Source organism: Mastigoproctus giganteus, chromosome 2 (genome assembly GCF_048544385.1).
Source record: "Mastigoproctus giganteus isolate SK-2022 chromosome 2, ASM4854438v1, whole genome shotgun sequence".
Classification (NCBI taxonomy): domain Eukaryota; kingdom Metazoa; phylum Arthropoda; class Arachnida; order Uropygi; family Thelyphonidae; genus Mastigoproctus; species Mastigoproctus giganteus.
Window position 1 is genome coordinate 233,665,101 of NC_143576.1, and position 19,415 is coordinate 233,684,515.

The 19,415-nt window shown below is 38.8% G+C and overlaps 1 protein-coding gene across 1 annotated transcript in view; it reads left to right on the plus strand.

Annotated features, from left to right (window-relative positions):
- The first annotated feature begins 5,512 nt into the window (after positions 1–5,512).
- Positions 5,513–19,415, plus strand: part of LOC150090252 (2-oxoglutarate and iron-dependent oxygenase domain-containing protein 2-like) — a 39,582-nt gene continuing 25,679 nt past the window's right edge. The window contains exons 1-2 of the mRNA XM_090390231.1: positions 5,513–5,740; positions 11,718–11,771. Of these exons, the coding sequence (XP_090246357.1) occupies positions 5,627–5,740; positions 11,718–11,771 (168 nt within the window). The 5' untranslated portion in view covers positions 5,513–5,626. The remainder of the gene's footprint in view (positions 5,741–11,717; positions 11,772–19,415) is intronic.

The following is a 19,415-nucleotide window of genomic DNA, read 5'->3' on the forward strand; positions in this document are numbered from 1 at the left end:
ACCGTGACTACTCGTGCATCCCAGAAGACAGATGCCATGTCTGTATTTCTGCACTCGAAACGTTTTAGGAGGGGAGTAGAGCAATGTTTCTACTGTTTCGATTGTTCTTATGTTTCACGTCAGTGGTGCATCTATGTGTGTGCCCATAGCCACACACACACACACACAGCACACAAAACTGAGCTTCAAAATGCTGCACAATCTCATTACAACACTTCGCGCTTTCCAGCTTCTGATCTGCATTCAGTGGTTTTGGGACCCACATCGAAGAAACCTTCTTCATTCCTAAAAACATTCATCATAATATCGTGAACTCGCTAATTGGAGATATTGAATGTTGGCTTAATGTACTTCAATGTTATTATGCAGTCTTGCATGATCAGGTCACGAATGACATCCATCTTTGCAAGTGTCGACATGCTAACGGCCTCCCACTGCGGGTGCATCTGAACGCTGTTTCATGCGCGCTTAAATTCTGCAATCCACCGTTTTTGATCTTGGCACATGAAGGATAAGATTCCCTAATGTTTGCTGCATGTCGACACGAATTTATTTTGCAGACATTCCCTTTAAATGAAGGTACTTAATGACTGTACAGTGTTCATCCTTTCAACAACTGCCATCTTCATTCATCTTCGACACATCAACGCCCTCTGCAAAGGAGAATATAGTTACAAACCTGAAATTTTCTTTCGGTAAACACGCAAGAAGAGTCACAGCATAGATTGGTAATATCGTCATTCATGAAAACCTTTGTGATCTATATTGGGATAAAAACTTTTCAGCCCTTCCCTCTCGTACACTCTGGAGTTGAAAGCATGCTAAAAGCCTCCATCTATATTGATAATAATTAAATATCTATCCTGGTGTTATTTATGTAGTTGGTGAGAGTAGAGCATACGATTGTAGTTAATTGTGATTTTTATAATGTTAAGAATTATTATAACCAGCCTGCTTTAACCATTGTTTCAGAGAGAAGTAAGCAGATGTATATTAACTGAGGAGCTTTGTTAATTATTTAATAAATTCTGTAGTACCTTTTATCCATGTACTCGTATATCAATGATGCCTCACTGACTTTAAAACTAGTGGATGGCATAATGTTTTATTATGATGGGAGAGGTTAGGCAGTGGCGCGTTGTCCTATAGGCAAAAAAAAGACATCTGCCTATGGGACCCCAAATTCACTGCTTCAAAAATTCATTGCTGTTATTTGCTGATATTTTTTATTTACTGTTTTCTATTTTTTTCAAATTTTCTATTTTTAATTTTTATTTATTTACTGGTTTTACTGATATTTTTTGTTATTTTTTTTTTATCAGAAACTGAAATTTCTACCTGCCAAGGTCAATGAACTTTACTTGAAGATTAATTTGAAAATTACGTTTTTTTCAAAAATGATTTTACCGATTTTGATGAAATTTTTATTTTGTTCTTATGCCCTATAATTTTTTTTTTTTTTTTGTTGTCACAATAAAATGAAATTGAAAATGTACTTTATTAGTTTTTTTCTTTAGATGGGCCCGCCAAATTCCATTTTGCATTGAGCCCCATGAAGGTATAACGGCCTACTGGAATAGGAGCTGTCTATGTTTGCGTGTGTGCATGTGATTACAAAGATAAATCCAGACATATGGCCGTGGTAGTAATTCCATTCAGGATAGGTAATTATAAATATAATTCTCTTAAAATATTAAGGGGAACAGTAGCAGTACATGAGTGCGTTTCCGACATTTGTAGTTTCCACAATTCCCATAATTCTAAGGTCGGTTTATTTAGTATTGTATACTTGTAATAGGAGAGTTGTAGCTTGATATATTTACCTTAATACTCCTAGCCAGATATTTATGTCGATGTTTAATTGCAACTTACTAACAGGCATTTATGATATTTAATCCACACCTGGCCGTGTGGATTTATCTCTGTGCGTTATCGTTCTGTACAGCATAGATGAACATCTCCACACGGCCACGCTGGTCTGGCACTTTGTCCAGAATGCCTCTTGGACAAAACTGCAACCACTGGCTTGTTATTTATTTTGTTATTTGGTTTTTTTTTTAGGAGCATTAGCAACTAAGGCCATATTGCTCCAGGGATATGCGGTGGTCATTCCCTGACCTTTCCGCATCCTCCATATTTGGTGGCTCACGGGCTCGAACCCCGGTCTAATCAAGAAGCGTGTGCTACGCACTGCTGCTCCTGCCCACCTGGCTACGGAGGCGCATCCACTGGCTTGTCTGGAGCTGTTGTCTCTATCTGCATTGTAGGAACTAGTAACCGAAAGGTAATAAACGGAATTTATTATTGCTTATAGTATGCAGCCTAAAGAGGAAAATTGGCCATACAGTTGCAAGATGCAAAAGAAAAATTTGAAAACTTGGAAGTTCTTTATTCTAAACACAGCCACCTGCATTTGAATTATGCAGAGCAACAGATAAAATTTCTTCAGAATATTTCATGGATATATATATATACAGGGTGTCTCAAAAATATTGGTACAAACGTTTAGGGGAGGTAGGTAACATCTAATGAAATGTGAATCGCATAGGAACCCATAACCGGAAACGTCACGGGAAAGTAGTAGCAGAGGCACAAGAAGCAGAAATGACACAACACAGTAATTAGTGGCAAACATTTATTTGACATAATATTAACAATGGAGTACGAGATGGATGCATTTCATGATGTTACAACAGATGCTCGAAGGTTCCACCATGAGACGCGATGCATGCGTGACACTGACGCAGCATGGATTGGCGGACACGGTCGAACACACCTGGAGTTTCTTTGACAGTAGCAGCAGCGCAGACGAGTCTCGCCACGAGATCTATTTCCGTCTCCACAGGCGATTCAAACACGATAGATTTGAGGATCCCCCCACAGAAAGAAATCAAGGCTTGATAAATCAGGTGAGCGTGGGGACCAGGCAACGGGTCCACCATGGTAAATCCATCAACGCCCAAAACGCCTGTTCAAATGGTCACGAACACACTTTCCATAATGGGCAGGCGCCCCGTCATGTTGAAACCAAATGTTGCGTCTCACATTTGCTGGAACATCGTCAAGTAACCCTGGTAGAACTTGTTCAAGAAAGATCCGATATTTAGCGGAGTTCATGCGGGATGGTAACAGACTAACAGGTATGGGTCAACTAAGCAGTCACCGACCATACCTGCCCACACATTTATTGCGAAGCGATGTTGTGCCGCATGGGGGCGCACACCGTGTGGGTTGTCATGAGCCCACACATGAGCATTGTGCTGATTGAATAAGCCTTCCCGAGTGAAATAAGTCTCATCCGTGAACAAAACATAGGCTGGAAAATTCAAGTCTTGAACACTTTCTTCGAGAAACCACTGCACAAAAGCCACACGTGCAGGATGATCTTGGGGGACAGTCACTGAACCCTTTGGAGATGAAAGGGGTGTAAGGAATCATCGTGCCAGACACGCTTTACACTGCAACGAGATACTTCTAAGGCAGAGGCAACGGCACGTGTGCTGGTAGTAGGATTATTCTGGACGGCATTCAACACACTTTCTTCTATGGCGGGAGTTCGCGTCGAACGTGGTCTGCCCACACTACTCCTGTTACCTCTAAATGACCCATAATCGCACAAATTTTGATGCACACGCGCAAGCAAACGGTGGTCCGGTACATGTCTGTCTGGGAAGCGTTCTCCATTAATTCGTTGAGTGGCTCGTCCATTGCCCTCTGCTAATCCATACACTAGGTGCATGTCTGCCAGCTCACAGTTCGTATATCGATGCATGCTCTTCGTGCGGCGACTACTGCTTGAATGAGTAAACCAGAAATTTTCCCTCTCGCGAACTGATGAACAGCGCCGTCTACCAACTTACGGTGACGTTTCCGGTTATGGGTGCCTATGCGATTCACATTCCTTTAGATGTTACCTACCTCCCCTAAACGTTTGTACTAATATTTTTGAGACACCCTGTATATAAAGATGGCAGGGCAAGTTACATGGAATGCCAAAGACCAAAAAGAAAGAAAAAAAATTATATATATCCTTCATGGATGTATATAATTTTTTTTCTGCAAAAGCTCTGAAAAACTTCTGAAATATTCTGAAAAAACACTCCTGCATAAAACGTTCATTGGGTTTTTGTACTGCATGTGCAACATTTTTTTTTTTTTTTTTGGTGGAATATCACCCCAGGGGTTCACATTTGGTGAGTATGGGCTTTGGAAACCTAGGGTCATGAGATGGATATCATAATTCTTCTCTTTCTTGCTTTCTTGGCGATTCCCTTTTACTCCTCTCTCTCTCTCTCTCTCTCTCTCTCTCTCTCTCTCTCTCTCTCTCTCTCTCTCTCTCAGGGTAAGACGGGAATTTTTTTTTTTTTTTTTCTGGCTGGTGCATCAGACTTCCTAGTACCATATGGCTAATTAGCATTAGCATTAGTAGAGGCACATAATGCAAGAAAGCAAGCTTATAGAGCATCAGCCAAAAAAAAAAAAAAATTCCCATTTCGCTGATCCATTCATTCCAAATGTTTGTCGAGTTCTGCTTTGAATTTATTTAAGCTATTTAATTTTATTTAAGCAGACGGAAGTTTGTTCCAACAATAAACTAGCTGCTGGCTGGCTGGCTGAAGGCAAACTTCTGCACATCTATTCTACAACTATCTTTCCTCAGTTTGAATCTATGCCCCCTCAGGTTTGTAATCTGAGCAAGAGGAATGTTTCTGATATCCCAACAATATTTGCCTTGGATGTCTTAACCAGCACTTCAAATTCATCAAATTTATTTACTATACTCTTAGCATTGGTATACATGCATCTGTTCTTACTCTTAGTTACTGTAACACAGCGCATGTATTTACTTGTTTTATGACCCCCAGCAGCCAATTTCTGGGAATTCCTGAAATCCCCAGCAATTGGCTTTCCGATCTGCTGCTCATTCCAATAGTCTGTGAATCCCCCCAAGCTAGCAGTTTTCTGACCCACCTAACATTGCCTCGGTAGCATCAGCAAATATTCTTGCACCCCTTCTATTTAAGTGTATCCTGTCCCTGTAGAAGCAATCTCTCCAGGGCCGAATTGATTGACAAGGCTCTCATCATATACTCCCTCGTATCGTGCCTGGGCAGGACTGCAGACACTTTTTAACCCTAACTCGCGACTTTTTTTTTTCAGCATTGACCTGTACTTGCTTAGTAAATCTGCAGATCTCCTACACTTAATGTCATTAGTGCTAACGTGTACAACGCTATCACCTAACAATAATAATAAGTAGATTTTGGGGCTCCTTTATCACAGCCGGTGCCTGAGAATCTTAGATACAGTGTCTCCTGCCTGTTATATTATTATTTTTTTTATTATAAAGTACCTATTATTTTTTTATATCTTTTTTTTTTTCATTTTTCTTCGCGGAAATAGGTGGCGGTGAATATTTTATACGGAAGTGTAAACATGCAAGTTCGGTACTAATTTTTTTTTGTTTTTTTTTGTGTTTATTATTATTTTATTTTCCACCTTGTATGAATGATCACAGAATCCTTGAATTTGCTCGGATGTATTTCCTCGTTTTCTCGTGGGAAAACTGTTATTGGAGAGCGTTGTGCTTATTAAAATTTTAGCTGTTCGATAGTGTTTAGCTAAAATGAAACAGTTTTATAGGTGTCGGTGTTTCTATACTAAAAACATATTTTTGAAAAAATACAAGCTTCACGTGACTTTTATTAATCAGGACCAGTTCTGGAAAGATTATTCGAAGGTTATTTAGTTTGGTTAGGTTAATCTTTAGAATTATCATTTTGGCAGATATAATATTGTTATAAGGTTTTGATATATGGACGCCTTGGTTAATACAGTTCATCTTGATTCACCTGTAACAAAAGTATTCTGAAGTGGAAAGCTGATTTACAAAAAAAAAAAAAAAAAAGCTTAAACTTTAAATGTTATCTGCTATATATTATTATTAGCTGTGTGGTGCAAGGAAGCCCGAGGCTTATGCTGCACCAGCCAAAAAAAAATTCCCGAGTTACCCTGAGAGAGCGAGAGTCAGAAGTAGTAAGGAATATAGTACGATACCGATTACCCGAAATTTTATTTTAATTGAAACTTTTCGTTTTTATTTTTTACCCAAATTCTATCTGGGCAGGATTGCAGTGCTCACATCTAATATTTAACTCTAAAACTAAAAAAAACCAAACTAATGTATGAGTATAATAAAATTAGGATTCCACTTACATAAAACATGAGTAAAGCAAAGATGGCTAAATTTTGACCATGTCTCTTCTTGTGTAATACTAGTCACACTTGTATGATGCATAAAAAATTCACTGTAAAGAAACAGGCAACAAATCACAATTACATAAATTATTAAAAATAAAAAATTGTAAAATTTTTATGATCAAAGAAATGTGGTTGAACGAGGATGTAGACAGTTCATGTTATTATATTTTTGATGAAATGTTTTCATCTGGATCAGATAAAATGAAGATGAGGAGGGGCATCATGAAGAACATACACCACATAACCAATAGTTAATAAATTATTAATGCCCTTCAGATTGTTACTAGATGAGCTGTATTATGAGGGTGGCTCAATAAAGAATTGCACTGACCTAGCTGCAGAGGTGCTAGCCTTTTGATTCTTGGCACAGGTTTTAGGCCTTCTCTACAATAGCCACGGTGCAGATTTACACATTTTTCCCATCAATGGATGAGGCTTTGGACCATGACTCTGTTGCAGAAATGAGTGTCTTGTCCTCGTCGTCAGGGAAGGGGGGTCCCCCTAAGAAATGATTTGAGGGAATGAAACAAGAAGTCCGATGGCACAAGATTGGGTGAGTAGGCTGGATAGGGCAGTATTTCATATTCACAAGTGGTCGCTTGTGTTGTTGCAATTTCAGAAGTGTGAACTGGGGCATTGTCTTGAAGAATTCCCACACCTTTGGACAGCATGCCACGCCTACATGTTTTGATTTTCTCCTGTAATTTTGTGAGTAAGTTGGCATAATAGGCACCTGTAATTGTTCTACCTTTCGGCAGGTAATCAGTCATTATTATGCCTTTCTCATCCCAAAACACTGTCAGCAAGACCTTTCCTGCTGACGCTTGGACCCTTGCCTTCTTGGGGGGTGGGGAACCATGATGTCTCCATTCCATGGACTGCTTTTTACTTTCAGGGTCGAAATGGTGTATCCACCTTTCATCCTGAGTGATTAGATGAGAGAAAGTCTTCCTGATTTTTTTTTTGGCACAGGGCTAACAACTCTTGTGATTTCTGTTGTCGATCAGCCTTCTGGAAATCAGTCAATAACCGGGGAATCCATCTTGCACTCAATTTCCGTAAATGGAGTTGATCACGAAGGACTTTCAATAGAGCCCACACTAATCTTCACCTCCTGGGTCAATTCATGCACAGATATCCGGCGACCTTCCATGATTAACGACTCCACTTTTCTGATCGTGCTATCATCAGTGGCTGAATGGGGATGACCTGGAATGGGCTCAGATTCTACCGATGTCTGACCACACCTAAACTGCACAATACCATAGGATGGGGCTTCATCTCCTCGTGGATTTCTTTAGGAGATTTACCCTTCAAGAACAGATACCGGATTACAGCTCTGTCTTCAACTTTGTCCGTGATGCTACTTCGTCACATGTTCAGCTCTGTAAGAGAAGAATAAATTAAGACACAGGGCTGAAAATTTACACCTTTAGTACAGAGATATGTATAATGCTACACACAAAATATCATAACTCTGCGTTATGTGGAAGTAGGTGAGGGCGATTCTTTATTGAACCACCCTCGTACCAAAGAATTGAATATGAACCAGTTAATTTTTGAGTTTTACATTCTTTGAAGAAAATCTAAAACTTTTTATCAGAAAATAAAGACTGACATCCTTCAACACCAGTTGAAGCATATGCAGTACATAATGGGTAAATAATGAAGGAAAATGAATGCAGTTTTCCCATTAATTGTTTTCCCTGCTTTTCTTTTATACTCTAGATTGACTATTTTTTAATTAACGATCTGAAATATCCTGTTCCTAGTTTTCAATAAGCAGAATTTTGTGGTGCCTTGATCAGTATCTATGTTTTTTGTAATCTGCTAGTTATGATGTATACAAACTAATTATATAAATAAATAGTAAAATGGCAATGTAGTTCACTTTGAACTACATTGAAATAGAAAAAAATGGCAATGTAGTTCACTTTGTACACACACAAAGCATCCTTTTCAGACTAATAATTCATTTTTTGTCATCACTGCCTGAAACATTATAACAAGATGTCAGAACATTTTGTTATGATTCTTGCTGCACATCTTCAAAATCTAGTTAACAAAATTTTTACAAAAGATTTGTAATACATCTGTTTCTTCAAGGAATGAAGAAATTTACATTGGAAGTAACTACTGTTTGTACAAAGGAATCAAAATTAATCAATAAATATATGTATTATAGACACCAATTAAAAGTTATTTAAAAATCATGCAAGAAATTTAACTACTTTAAATTGGTTATTTCACAGTAGTTTAATATGAACCACTGTTTTGGGTAGAAATAGGTTGCTCGATTTTTGAATGTCTGTTTATTTTTCTGTAGTTCTGACTGATCTCCACAAGTTGAATACAATGTAGGAAGGCTGCCAGGCAGTTTTTTTGCTGTTGTCTGATGGTGTGCACGTGGATTTGATGTTTTCGTCTTTGCGAGGACTGCATAACATATTCTATTGGAAAATATCCAGTGTACCACATATTTTACTGGTAAACTATCCACGCTTCTGTTTTGGCAGTGATTAAATGCCATTAATGCAATATTGGGTTGCATGCTTTTTCCATTATCTCTTTTTTTCTGCAATATTTGTTTCCATGCATTTTGAGTATGTCTTCATTTTTTTTTCACAGTTTGACCGACCTCCATAGGTTGGAATACAATGTAGGTGGGGTGCCATGCAGTTCTTTTCTGTTGCCTGATGGTTGTGCTGCATGAGTTAGTGATGTTTTAATTTGCATGAGGGAGACTACAGGAAGGAGTGGGGGGATGGTTGAGGAAGGGAGTGTACACCTTGTTTGAATGTTGCTAGCCATTCTGGTCAGCCAATCATTTTACCTAGGTTACAATTAACCAAAATATTGAGGGGAAACTCTGTATAATGAAAGTCTTTTTTTATGCTCCTGTTTTCCATTTTCATAAGCAGTCCATTCTGAAATGTAATGCTCTGAGATTTAACTAAGGTCAGAATACTCTAGTGTGGTTGTTTCAAGTGTTATTCAAAGTAGCTTGCTTTCCTGTATGTTTTCTCATACATAGACATTATGACTTGGTCCATAATCCAAATAGTAGAAAGCCTCTCTGATAATGAAGACGTGATAGAAATGGAGATTGAAGGAGGAGTTTGATTTTCCTCTCACTGGTGAAGTAGATAGTGAAGTTTATTGTAAAAGTGAGGCAGCCTATCACTCTATTCATTGAACTGTTTGGGGGGTGGGAGAAACTGAGAAATTGTACTCCTTATTGTATGACTGTTTTGAGATGGTTCTAATAAAATTTAGTTTAGAATCGCAATCAGCCCCCCACTTGGTGGGTATGTGAAGGTTGAGGTCCTGATTTAGAAAAAAACAGGTAGTTGTAAGGGAACTATAGCAATTTTTCATTGGCCATAGGTTTACATAGATGGTGGGTCCTAATGTTGGGGATTCTTTTGTAAGTTGTCATGCCAAGGAAAGGAAATGTTTGACTTTTATCTCAGTTCCAGGTGTATTCTTGACTCCACAAGGTGACAGTTGAGATAGTCATGGAATTGGAGACAGTTTATTCTGTGAGACTAAATAGCAAGGATGTTGTCAAAGTACCTTAGCCAGTAAGGCAGCCCTAAGGAATGTACTTCCAATCTCAAACACTTTGTGAGAAGTGGTGAAAGTGGATTGGTCGTATCGAGTACCTTTCACATGAAAGTATACATGTCAAAGAAAGAGAAGTAGGCCTCCTAAAAAGAGACGCATTATATCTAAAGTGCCAGAGGGAGGGTGTGGGACGTGCGTGTGTGACATCCTCAAGTAGGAGGGCAAGAAATGTTTTGACTTTCTGTACAGATATGTTAGTGTACATGGGATCCATATCAGAACTGGCTACGACATTGTCACTTTTAACTTGAACAGATTGAAGCTGAACAGTCTCATGAACTGACTTGGGATTTATTGGAATGAGCATGGAGAGAATGCCTGCATGGAGAATAAGGATGAGCATGTCAAAAAACCATATGGAAAGATATATCCCAACTGGACTCTTTAATTAATAGTAGGTCTAATTGGAAGACCTCCTTATGCATCTTGATACTGCCAAAAACCTATGCATTCTCTGCATTGTTAAAATTTAGTGACTGAATTGACTACTGTTACAGTATCACCAATATTACTTTCTTTACAATATTGTCTATTTTTTAATTGGGAGGAAGGTCTGACTCCTCCTTTAACTTCCACTTCCATCCCTCCTTGCCATCACAGAGAATGTTTATCATCTGGATTGTAGTTTATAAGTAATAAATGGAACAGACATATAGGAAATCAAACTGTTGCTTTGAAGAACACAGGAAGCACACCAGTTTAGTATACCTTGACATCAGTGAAATCAGTGTGCTTTCCAGAATCATATGAGTTTAACTGTGGCGACTTATCTTAAGTTGCCACAGTTAAACTCATGCTTGCCACAGATCATTTACAAAGGTGATGGGAGTATGGAAAGGCCTTTGGTATAAAGAATTTCACTATCAAATTCTTCATTTACTGCATCAATAACCACCAAACCCATATGATGCCACCATCACATAACAGAGAATAAAGAATTGCTTGGCACGCTTGGCAGTCCTCTATTGCTGATGGTGAGTTGCTCTTCCTCTCTGCCACAGTGTTGGCTGACCTTATATGTCAGCCCTCTGTGGTAGTTTAATTGACATGCTACATTGCTATCCCACTCATTTGGAGAGGTCTGTGTTCAGTTCCCACGAAGAGAGGCTGTAGTTAGCTGATCTCAGGTGGAGGAAATAGGTTTTTTTTTTTTTTTATTGTGAGTTATTCTTCATTTTTCAGCCTGCAATGTGCAAATCAACTTTGTAATTTTTTTGAACACACTTCTATAAAAACAATATGGATTTGAGCTACAGATGTTGGAGCTGTTAATAAATTGAAATGGAAAAAACAATGGAACACACTCTATGTGTAAAGGACACAGAGTGTGTTCCATTAGCATGGGAATAGTTTAGGACTTTTAAATATACAAAATTATCACAACTGGAAAGTTAAAATAGTCTTTGGTTTTAAAGGTGAAAGAATGGCCAATTTTTTCCCTGAACTGCTGCCATGTTTCTTCAGGTGACATAGACTGTAGAGACACAAGATGCAAAGTGTTGTCTAGCTTGCTTATCAAACTGGCAGTTTCTTAGTCAAGCAGGGCCTCTCTTACTCTTTCCTCAATTCTGGCTGGCATACAAGTTCATCTTTTTTATTATTATTTTAATATCAAATTTCCTGGATGATAAACTGAAACATTTTAGATTTTTAACTGCTTCATTTATATGGTTGATAAAAATTTCTACAATTTTTAGTGGGTACATGATATGGTGTTAATCAAATTTGGAGTATCACCAGCTTGGGTTAGCCAACTGAATAAAATAAAATAAAGAAAATAAAAAGTTGTCTCTTTATTACTGTTATTTGAATTTAAAATATTTTTACAGATTTTAAATGAAACTGGATGCAGTGTGAAAGATAAAGCTGATATAATAGCAGAGGTAGGTAGGTATACATGTAACATGTATATTTCATCGGCAAATAAATTTTTTAAAATCTGTTATTTATGATAAAATAAAATTATTATAGACAAAAATATTAATATTAGCAATAGTTAATTGATATTGTTAACATTCATTGCACTACTAATATTAGAGAATCCACTGTCCTGATATCTAAATGCTCCCTGCCATATTGCAAATGCAGTAGCCCATGACAAGCTTGTCATAGGCTACTACTTGTCATGGGCTACATGTCAAACCTTGGGAAAAGCAGAGTTATTAAAGATGGACTGTGGGACTATCTATGCCTCTCATAACACACTTCCAATCGTGTTATTAGAGGCACAGTAATTTCATACTTGAACATGTGAATATCATTATGAACAGTAGCAGAGCTCATCCATGTATATAGGCGCCTCCGTAGCCAGGTGGGAAGGAGCAGCAGTGCGTAGCACACGCTTCTTGATTAGACCGGGGTTCGAGCCCGTCACCACCAAATACGGAGGATGCGGAAAGGTCAAGGAATGACCACCGCATATCCCGGAGCAATATGGCCTTAGTTGCTAATGCTCCTAAAAACCAAATAACAAACAAAACAAACAAAAAACATCCATGTATCAGTCAAATAGTGTCTATGATCGAAGGTTCGTAGACACTGTCTACATTGCTTTCTTCCATAGACTATGATCTTTCATCATAAACAGTGTCAAATAGTATACTCTGCTGGTTTTGTTGGACAAAACCAGCAGTGAAGAGAAAAAGTCCAGCTAGAAGGAGATAATCCATATAAGATACAATATCCATATACAGATACAAGTTGATCTGTAACCAAGTTACAAAGGAGGTTAGGCAGGCGAAGGCAGATTACGAGAAATCTTTGGCAAGGGATGCAAAGAAAAACAGCAAAGCGTTCTTTACTTATGTAAACTCTAGAAGGAAGGGGATGAATCAGATTGGTCCACTTGATATTGATGGGTCAACTGTTGATGATTCTGCTCAGGTAGCTAACAAACTGAATGAATATTTTGCATCGACATTCACACATGAGGAGTTATTCAGCGAGGGGAATGCCAGAGGTGTATTCAACTCTGGCAGTAAGCTAGAGAATCTTGTAATAACTGAGAGTAAAGTGGAGGAGAAATTATTGAAGATAAATACAAGGAAGGCACCTGGGGTGGATGGGATCTATCCGAGTTATATTAAAGGAGGCAGCAAAGGAAGTAAGCAAACCCTTAGCCATAATTATGAGAGCTTCCTTGGACTCAGGAGAAGTACCCATGGACTGGAGATGTGCAAATGTGACCCCAATTCACAAAGGAGGATCAAAGGCTGACACAAGTAATTATAGACCTGTTAGTTTAACTTCTGTTCCTGGAAAATTAATGGAGGCACTGGTTAAAGAAGCACTGCAGGATCATCTAGACAAGAGTTCAGTTATAGCTCAGACACAGCATGGTTTTGTTAAGGGGAAACCTTGCCTGACCAATTTGATTGGATACTATGATGCAGTCACAAAAGAACTGGATGCAGGGAATAACTTTGATATTATATACTTGGATCTTAGAAAGGCTTTTGATACTGTTGCACATGGAAGACTGCTGCACAAATTGGAGCAGTGTGGCATTGGAGGCAAATTGCTGCTATGGATAAAGGGGTGGTTGAGGGGGAGAAGACAGAGAGTGGTAATCAATGGACACTGCTCATCGTGGACTAATGTTATTAGTGGAGTCCCTCAGGGTTCAGTATTGGGTCCATTATTGTTATCTGTATTTATAAATGATATTGATGATGGTATATCAAGCTTAATGTCCAAGTTTGCAGACGATACGAAGGTTGACAGGGTTGTCAAGGACACTACTGACACTATGCTACTGCAACAGGATCTGGAAAGGTTGAGCAGATGGGCTGAGAGGTGGCAAATGAAGTTTAACGTTGATAAATGTAAAGTACTACATATGGGAAACAGCAACCCCAGAGCAACGTATCAACTCTGTGGTACTACACTGACAGTGGCAGAGAATGAAAGGGACCTGGGGTGGTTGTGCATGCAGATATGAAGTTTTCTGAGCAGTGCAGACGGGCTGCAAGAGTAGCTCATGGTGTATTGTCGATGATATATAGGAATTTTTCTAGCAGGGATAAGGAGGTGATTATTCCCTTGTATAAGGCAATGGTCAGGCCACACCTAGAGTACTGTATACAGGTCTGGAGGCCTCATTTCAAGAAGGATGTAGAGATGCTGTAACGGGTACAGAGAAGGGCAACAAGATTAGTGAATGGAACAAAGGGGTGCTCTTATGAAGAAAGGCTTAAGTTTTGCAAATTACAGTGTCTGGGGACTAGGCACCAGTGAGGTGATCTGATAGAGGTGTATAAAGCCTTGAATGGTTTGAGCATGCTCAATGCTGATGGGATTCTTCCTTTTGCTCAGAATAATCACCTGAGAGGGCATAAATTCAAATTGAGGAAAGACAGATGTAGGATAGATGTGCGGAAATTTGCCTTTAGCCAGCGGGTGGTTGGTTGGTGGAATAGACTTCCCTCCCTTGTCGTGGAAGTTGATAGCCTAAATAAGTTTAAGGCTCAGCTGTACAGGTATTTCGAACGAACAGAGGGGTGAAGTGGAAGTGGTTATTTTTTATTTATTTATTTATTATTATTATTTTTTTTTTGGCTGATGCTGCATAAGCTTGCTTTCTTGCATCAAACGCCTGTACTAATGCTAATGCTAATAAACAGAAATCAGAAGGCAGCATTGCAGACAATCACCAAATCGGCAAATAAATTTTTTAAAATCTGTTATTTATGATAAAATAAAATTATTATAGACAAAAATATTAATATTAACAATAGTTAATTGATATTGTTAACATTTATTGCACTACTAATATTAGAGAATCTACTGTCCTGATATCCAAATGCTGCCTGCCATATTGCAAATGCAGTAGCCCATGACACATCTGTAGGAATAACTACAGTGCTGGACAGAAAGAATCCATTTCAACCAGCACAGCATGCAGTGCTGGTTGAAATGGATTCTTTTGGATATCTAAGGACAAAATTGTATTGTAATCCACAAGCCTCAAATATGTGAGTGAAACAGACTAATCATTTTTGGTGGTGTCTGGAAAGCAGTAATGATTATGGAGCACTAGAAACATTAATGTGATCAGATGAATTGTATTTCACATTATTTAATGTTGGATGCACAGAGCATAGATGGAAGGTGATGATGAAGAGAATGAATCAGATTGGTCCACTTGATATCGATGGTGTGACCATTGATGATCCTGTTCAGATAGCTGACAAACTGAATGAGTATTTTGCATCTACATTCACACATGAGGAATTCTGTAGGGAAGTGAAAGCTTATTAAACTCTAATAGGGCCCTTAATGATTTTGTCATAACTGAGAGCAAAGTGGAGGAGAAATTGTTGAAGTTAAACATAAGAAAGGCACCTGGGGTGGATGGAATCTATCTAGTTATATTAAAGGATTAAAGAGAATTATCTTTAGCCCACTGAAGATAATTCTCTGCCATTTTCATCAAAAAAGATATTTATAAAAAAAATGGTTCTCAACATTATTGGTTATCGTATAATAATTCAAACAATGCTCTATGTACAATGTTTGGCTTACAGCAAGGAATCTTAAACAAATGTATGTATAAATGGCATGAAAGACTGATACGTTCATTAAAGAAGAAAATAGCAAGTTACGCAATGTCTTATATCGAAACTCACCTTCTAAATTCTAAGGACAAAAGGATTAAAGACTTGCTATTTTTAGAAAATTCCCAGACAAGATGGAATGAAATTAAAAATAATAGACAAGTAATGGAAAAGGTTGTCAATGTTATTAAACTAATTGGAAAGAATGTCTTAAGCTATAGAGGAAGTACAGCTGAAGTAGCATATACATTAGATGATTCATTTTCAGGATGATGTCAAGGAAATTTTTTAAAATTGCTCTTGTTTCTATCCAAATATGATTTGCTGTTAAAAATACATTTAGATAAAGTAATAAAAAGAAGTGAAGATGCACAAAAATCAGGTAGCAAAGGACATGGTAATTTATTAACTTTTATATTGAAAATATAAAAGTTAATAAATTACCATGATTAAAAAAACTATTGTGGATGAAGTATGTGAAGCAGGCATGTTTGCTGTACAGTTCATGAGTTATTAAAATACAATGAGACATTGAGTGAATTAAGTTTAAAGTAGCTGAATTTATTTGCTGGGCTACAGATAAGATTGAAAAGAATATTATTATTCAAGAATTCTTCACAGAAAAAAGAATACAAAAAAGAGAGGCTATTTCTGGGGAAAGTACATCCAAAGAAACAATTTTTAATACTTTTTGAGACTTTGAAGTCAGTTTGCATAACAAGCTATCAGATACTCCTATTGAAAGTTAGAAGGAAAGATTTGAAGAAAATAAGGATTTGTATTTGGATTTGGCTTGTTTATCACCAAAATATTTTGAAGATATAAAATATTCTTTACCTGATAATGCTCTGCAAAAAATAAGTGATATGCTTATGAAAGTTGATGAACAAATAACAAAAGATAAATTACAAGACGAATTGATAAATTTGGAAAGTAATTGGGACAGACTTAAAATTTTGTTACCGGAAGAATATGTCTTAAACAGTGCAAATGATGAAGTCTTAGAATTTACTGAAAATGATGATTTAGACTTTCATGGTGTAAAGAAATTGATTTGTAAATGTTGCCTCAATTGTGCTGTATAGATAAGCCTCAATAACTAATAAATTTGAAAGATCTGAAGATCATTCTCATATAGAAATTGAATAGTATAGCTAGGGGACATTCCTACACACCTAGATGTAATCAGTCACACAGGATTACCACTCTCCTCCACTAAAGGTGGGCTTATATCTGAGGTATGCTCTGTAATAGCTTGGTTGGGTAGTTTGTATATGTTATTATTATTGTTGTTGCTCTTATATTATTTCTCCCTGATTAGGGGATTCCACTCTGTGACGGGTACTGCTACCAAGTACACAGGGTGGTTGTAATGTCTGGTGTTACTGTTGGTCGAAGAAATCTCTGACTATCCTACAGGTGTTCAGGATTGCGACTTTCTGGAGTTCCTTGTAGGTGTTCTCTGGGAGACCTATTGCTGCTAGGCTGCTATGTAGAGTCTTTGGTACCATACCGGTTGTTGACACGATGATTGGGATGGTTGATACTTCTTGCATATGCCATATCTTGATCTCATGTCTCAGGTTCGTGTACTTCCTAATTTTTTCCTCATGGGTTTTCTGGACATTGCTAGTGTTGGGCACCGCTATGTCAATCAGGTAGGTAGCCTTTTCCATCTTGTCCACAAGGGTTATGTCCGGTCTGTTGTGCAGGATGGTCTTATCTGTTATTATGGCGCGGTCCCAGTACAGCTTGTGGGTTCGGGTCTCTAGTACTGCCTGGGGTTCGTACTTGTAGTATGGTACACTTTCTTTGGTCAACTGGTATTTCCTCGCTAGCTTCTGATGTATTATCCTGGCTACTTGGTCGTGTCTATGAGTGTACTCAGTCTGGGTGATTACCTTGCACCCCACGGTGATGTGTTGGATCGTTTCTGAGGCCAGGTGGCATCATCGACATGTGTCATCTGACATTCCGGGCTCCTTTGCGATGTATTTTCTATAGTTTCTGGTGTTGATTACCTGGTCTTGGATGGCCATCATGAATCCTTCAGTCTCGGGGAAGAGCGTCCCGCTTGTGAGCCATGCATTGGAAGCAATGTTATCGATGTGATCTTGATGGAGGTCATTGTAGTGTCTGCCATGGAGTGTCTTCTTTGCCTATCTTTCTTTGTTTCTTGTACCGTTTTGGCGGGAGGTTTCCTCTCTTAGGTTGAGTGGGGTATACCACTTATCTGTCTTCCTTATGTCCTGGTGGATTGGTGCTGTGTTGTTCTCGAAGTAATCCTTCAGGTTAACTATCGCTGTTTTCTTTTGTTCTGTCAGGTCTATCAGGCCCCTTCCTCCTTCTTTCCACGGTATTGTTATTCTCTCCACTGCTGACTTCGGGTGGTGTTGGCGACTCTTTGTCATCATTGTCCTTGTCTTTCGCATGATATCTTCTAGCTCGGTGTTAGTCCAATCTATGACCCCGAATGTGTATGTTATTACTGGAGCTGCATATGGCTTTGTGTTTATGGCGTTTTTGAACAGAGGGAACTGTGTTCCCTCCGTTCAGTTTTGCTTTCAGCAGGCTTCTGAGTCTCTGATAATATTTTTTGGTCAGGCACTTCTTGTGTTCCAACTGCTCAGCCTGCATCATCCCTAGGTATTTGTAGGTCTCTCCTTCTGTCATAGCTTTGATCTCTTTATCAGTCAGCAGCTGGTAGTTTCGGCCAACTAATTTTACCTAGTGCAGTGTGTGGGTCTTGCATTTTTCTAGACCAAATTCCATCCTGATGTCCTTGCTGAATTCTTCGGTGATCCTTAGTAGTTGCTGGAGTTGTTTCTCGATTGCCGCGTAGAGCTTGATGTCATCCACGTACATCAGGTGGGTGAGGGTGTACAGGTTCTTTCTTCCTTCTTTGAGGTTATGTCCATACTTGCTGCCGTTGAGCATGGTGGATAGCGGGTTGAGTGCTAGACAGAACCATAGTGGGCTCAGAGCATCTGCCTGAAAGATTCCTCTTCTAATGGGGATTGGCCTGGTTGTGATGTTCTCGACCTTAATGGTGGTACTCCATTTCGCCATTGTTGCTCCTAGGAAGTTTGCACTATCGGATTGACCTTGTAGATCTTCAGTGTCTCTATTAGCCAGCTATGAGGTACAGAATAGAAGGCTTTGCGGTAATTGATGTAGGCTGTGTATAGGTTGTGGTGCTTCTTGAAGGCTTGCTCCATAACTGCGGCATGTATGGTTAATTGCTCCTTGCATCCTTTGCTCCTCCACTTGCATCCTTTCTGCTGTTTGGCCATTATGTTTCGACTCCTCTAAGTGGTCTGATATCTTCTTAGTTATGCAGCTGGTCAGAATCTTGTACATTGTTGGGAGGCATGTGATTGGCCTGTATTTCGCCGGGTTTCTTGTATCTTCATCTTTAGGCTTCAGATATGTGACTACTTCAGTGAGAAACTTCGGAATTGTCTCCGGGTGCTTTATCATTCGAGTGAACTGCTCTGCAAGGTGCTTGTGTGTGCAAGTGAGCTTCTTGTACCAGTAGTTGTGGATGTTATCAATTCCTGGGGTTTGCCAGTTGTGGGTGTTCCTGATCGACTGTTTTACTTCTTCTTCTTCTCGAATTTCCCACTCTCTCATCTCTTGTATGTCCTTCGTTTTCTTCCGTTCTACTTTTATCCAGGGTGCTTTGCTGTTATGTCTTACTTCACTGCTCCAGATATTTCCCCAGAACTCTTCGATCGTCTTCTTCTCGGGTGGTCTGTTTCCTGCTTTCTCATCTTCACCCAATTTCCTGTAGAACGCTCTTTGGTCCTCATCGAAGATTCAATTGTTTATTTTCCTCTAGGAGCTCTCTTTGTATCGGTGTAGTCTCTTGCTGAGTGCAAGGAGGTTCTGCTTCAGTGTGCGTCCAAGTATTCTCCTATTCTCTGATTTCTGGTTTCATGTTTGCTGTGGGCGCTGTCTCTCTTGAGGATG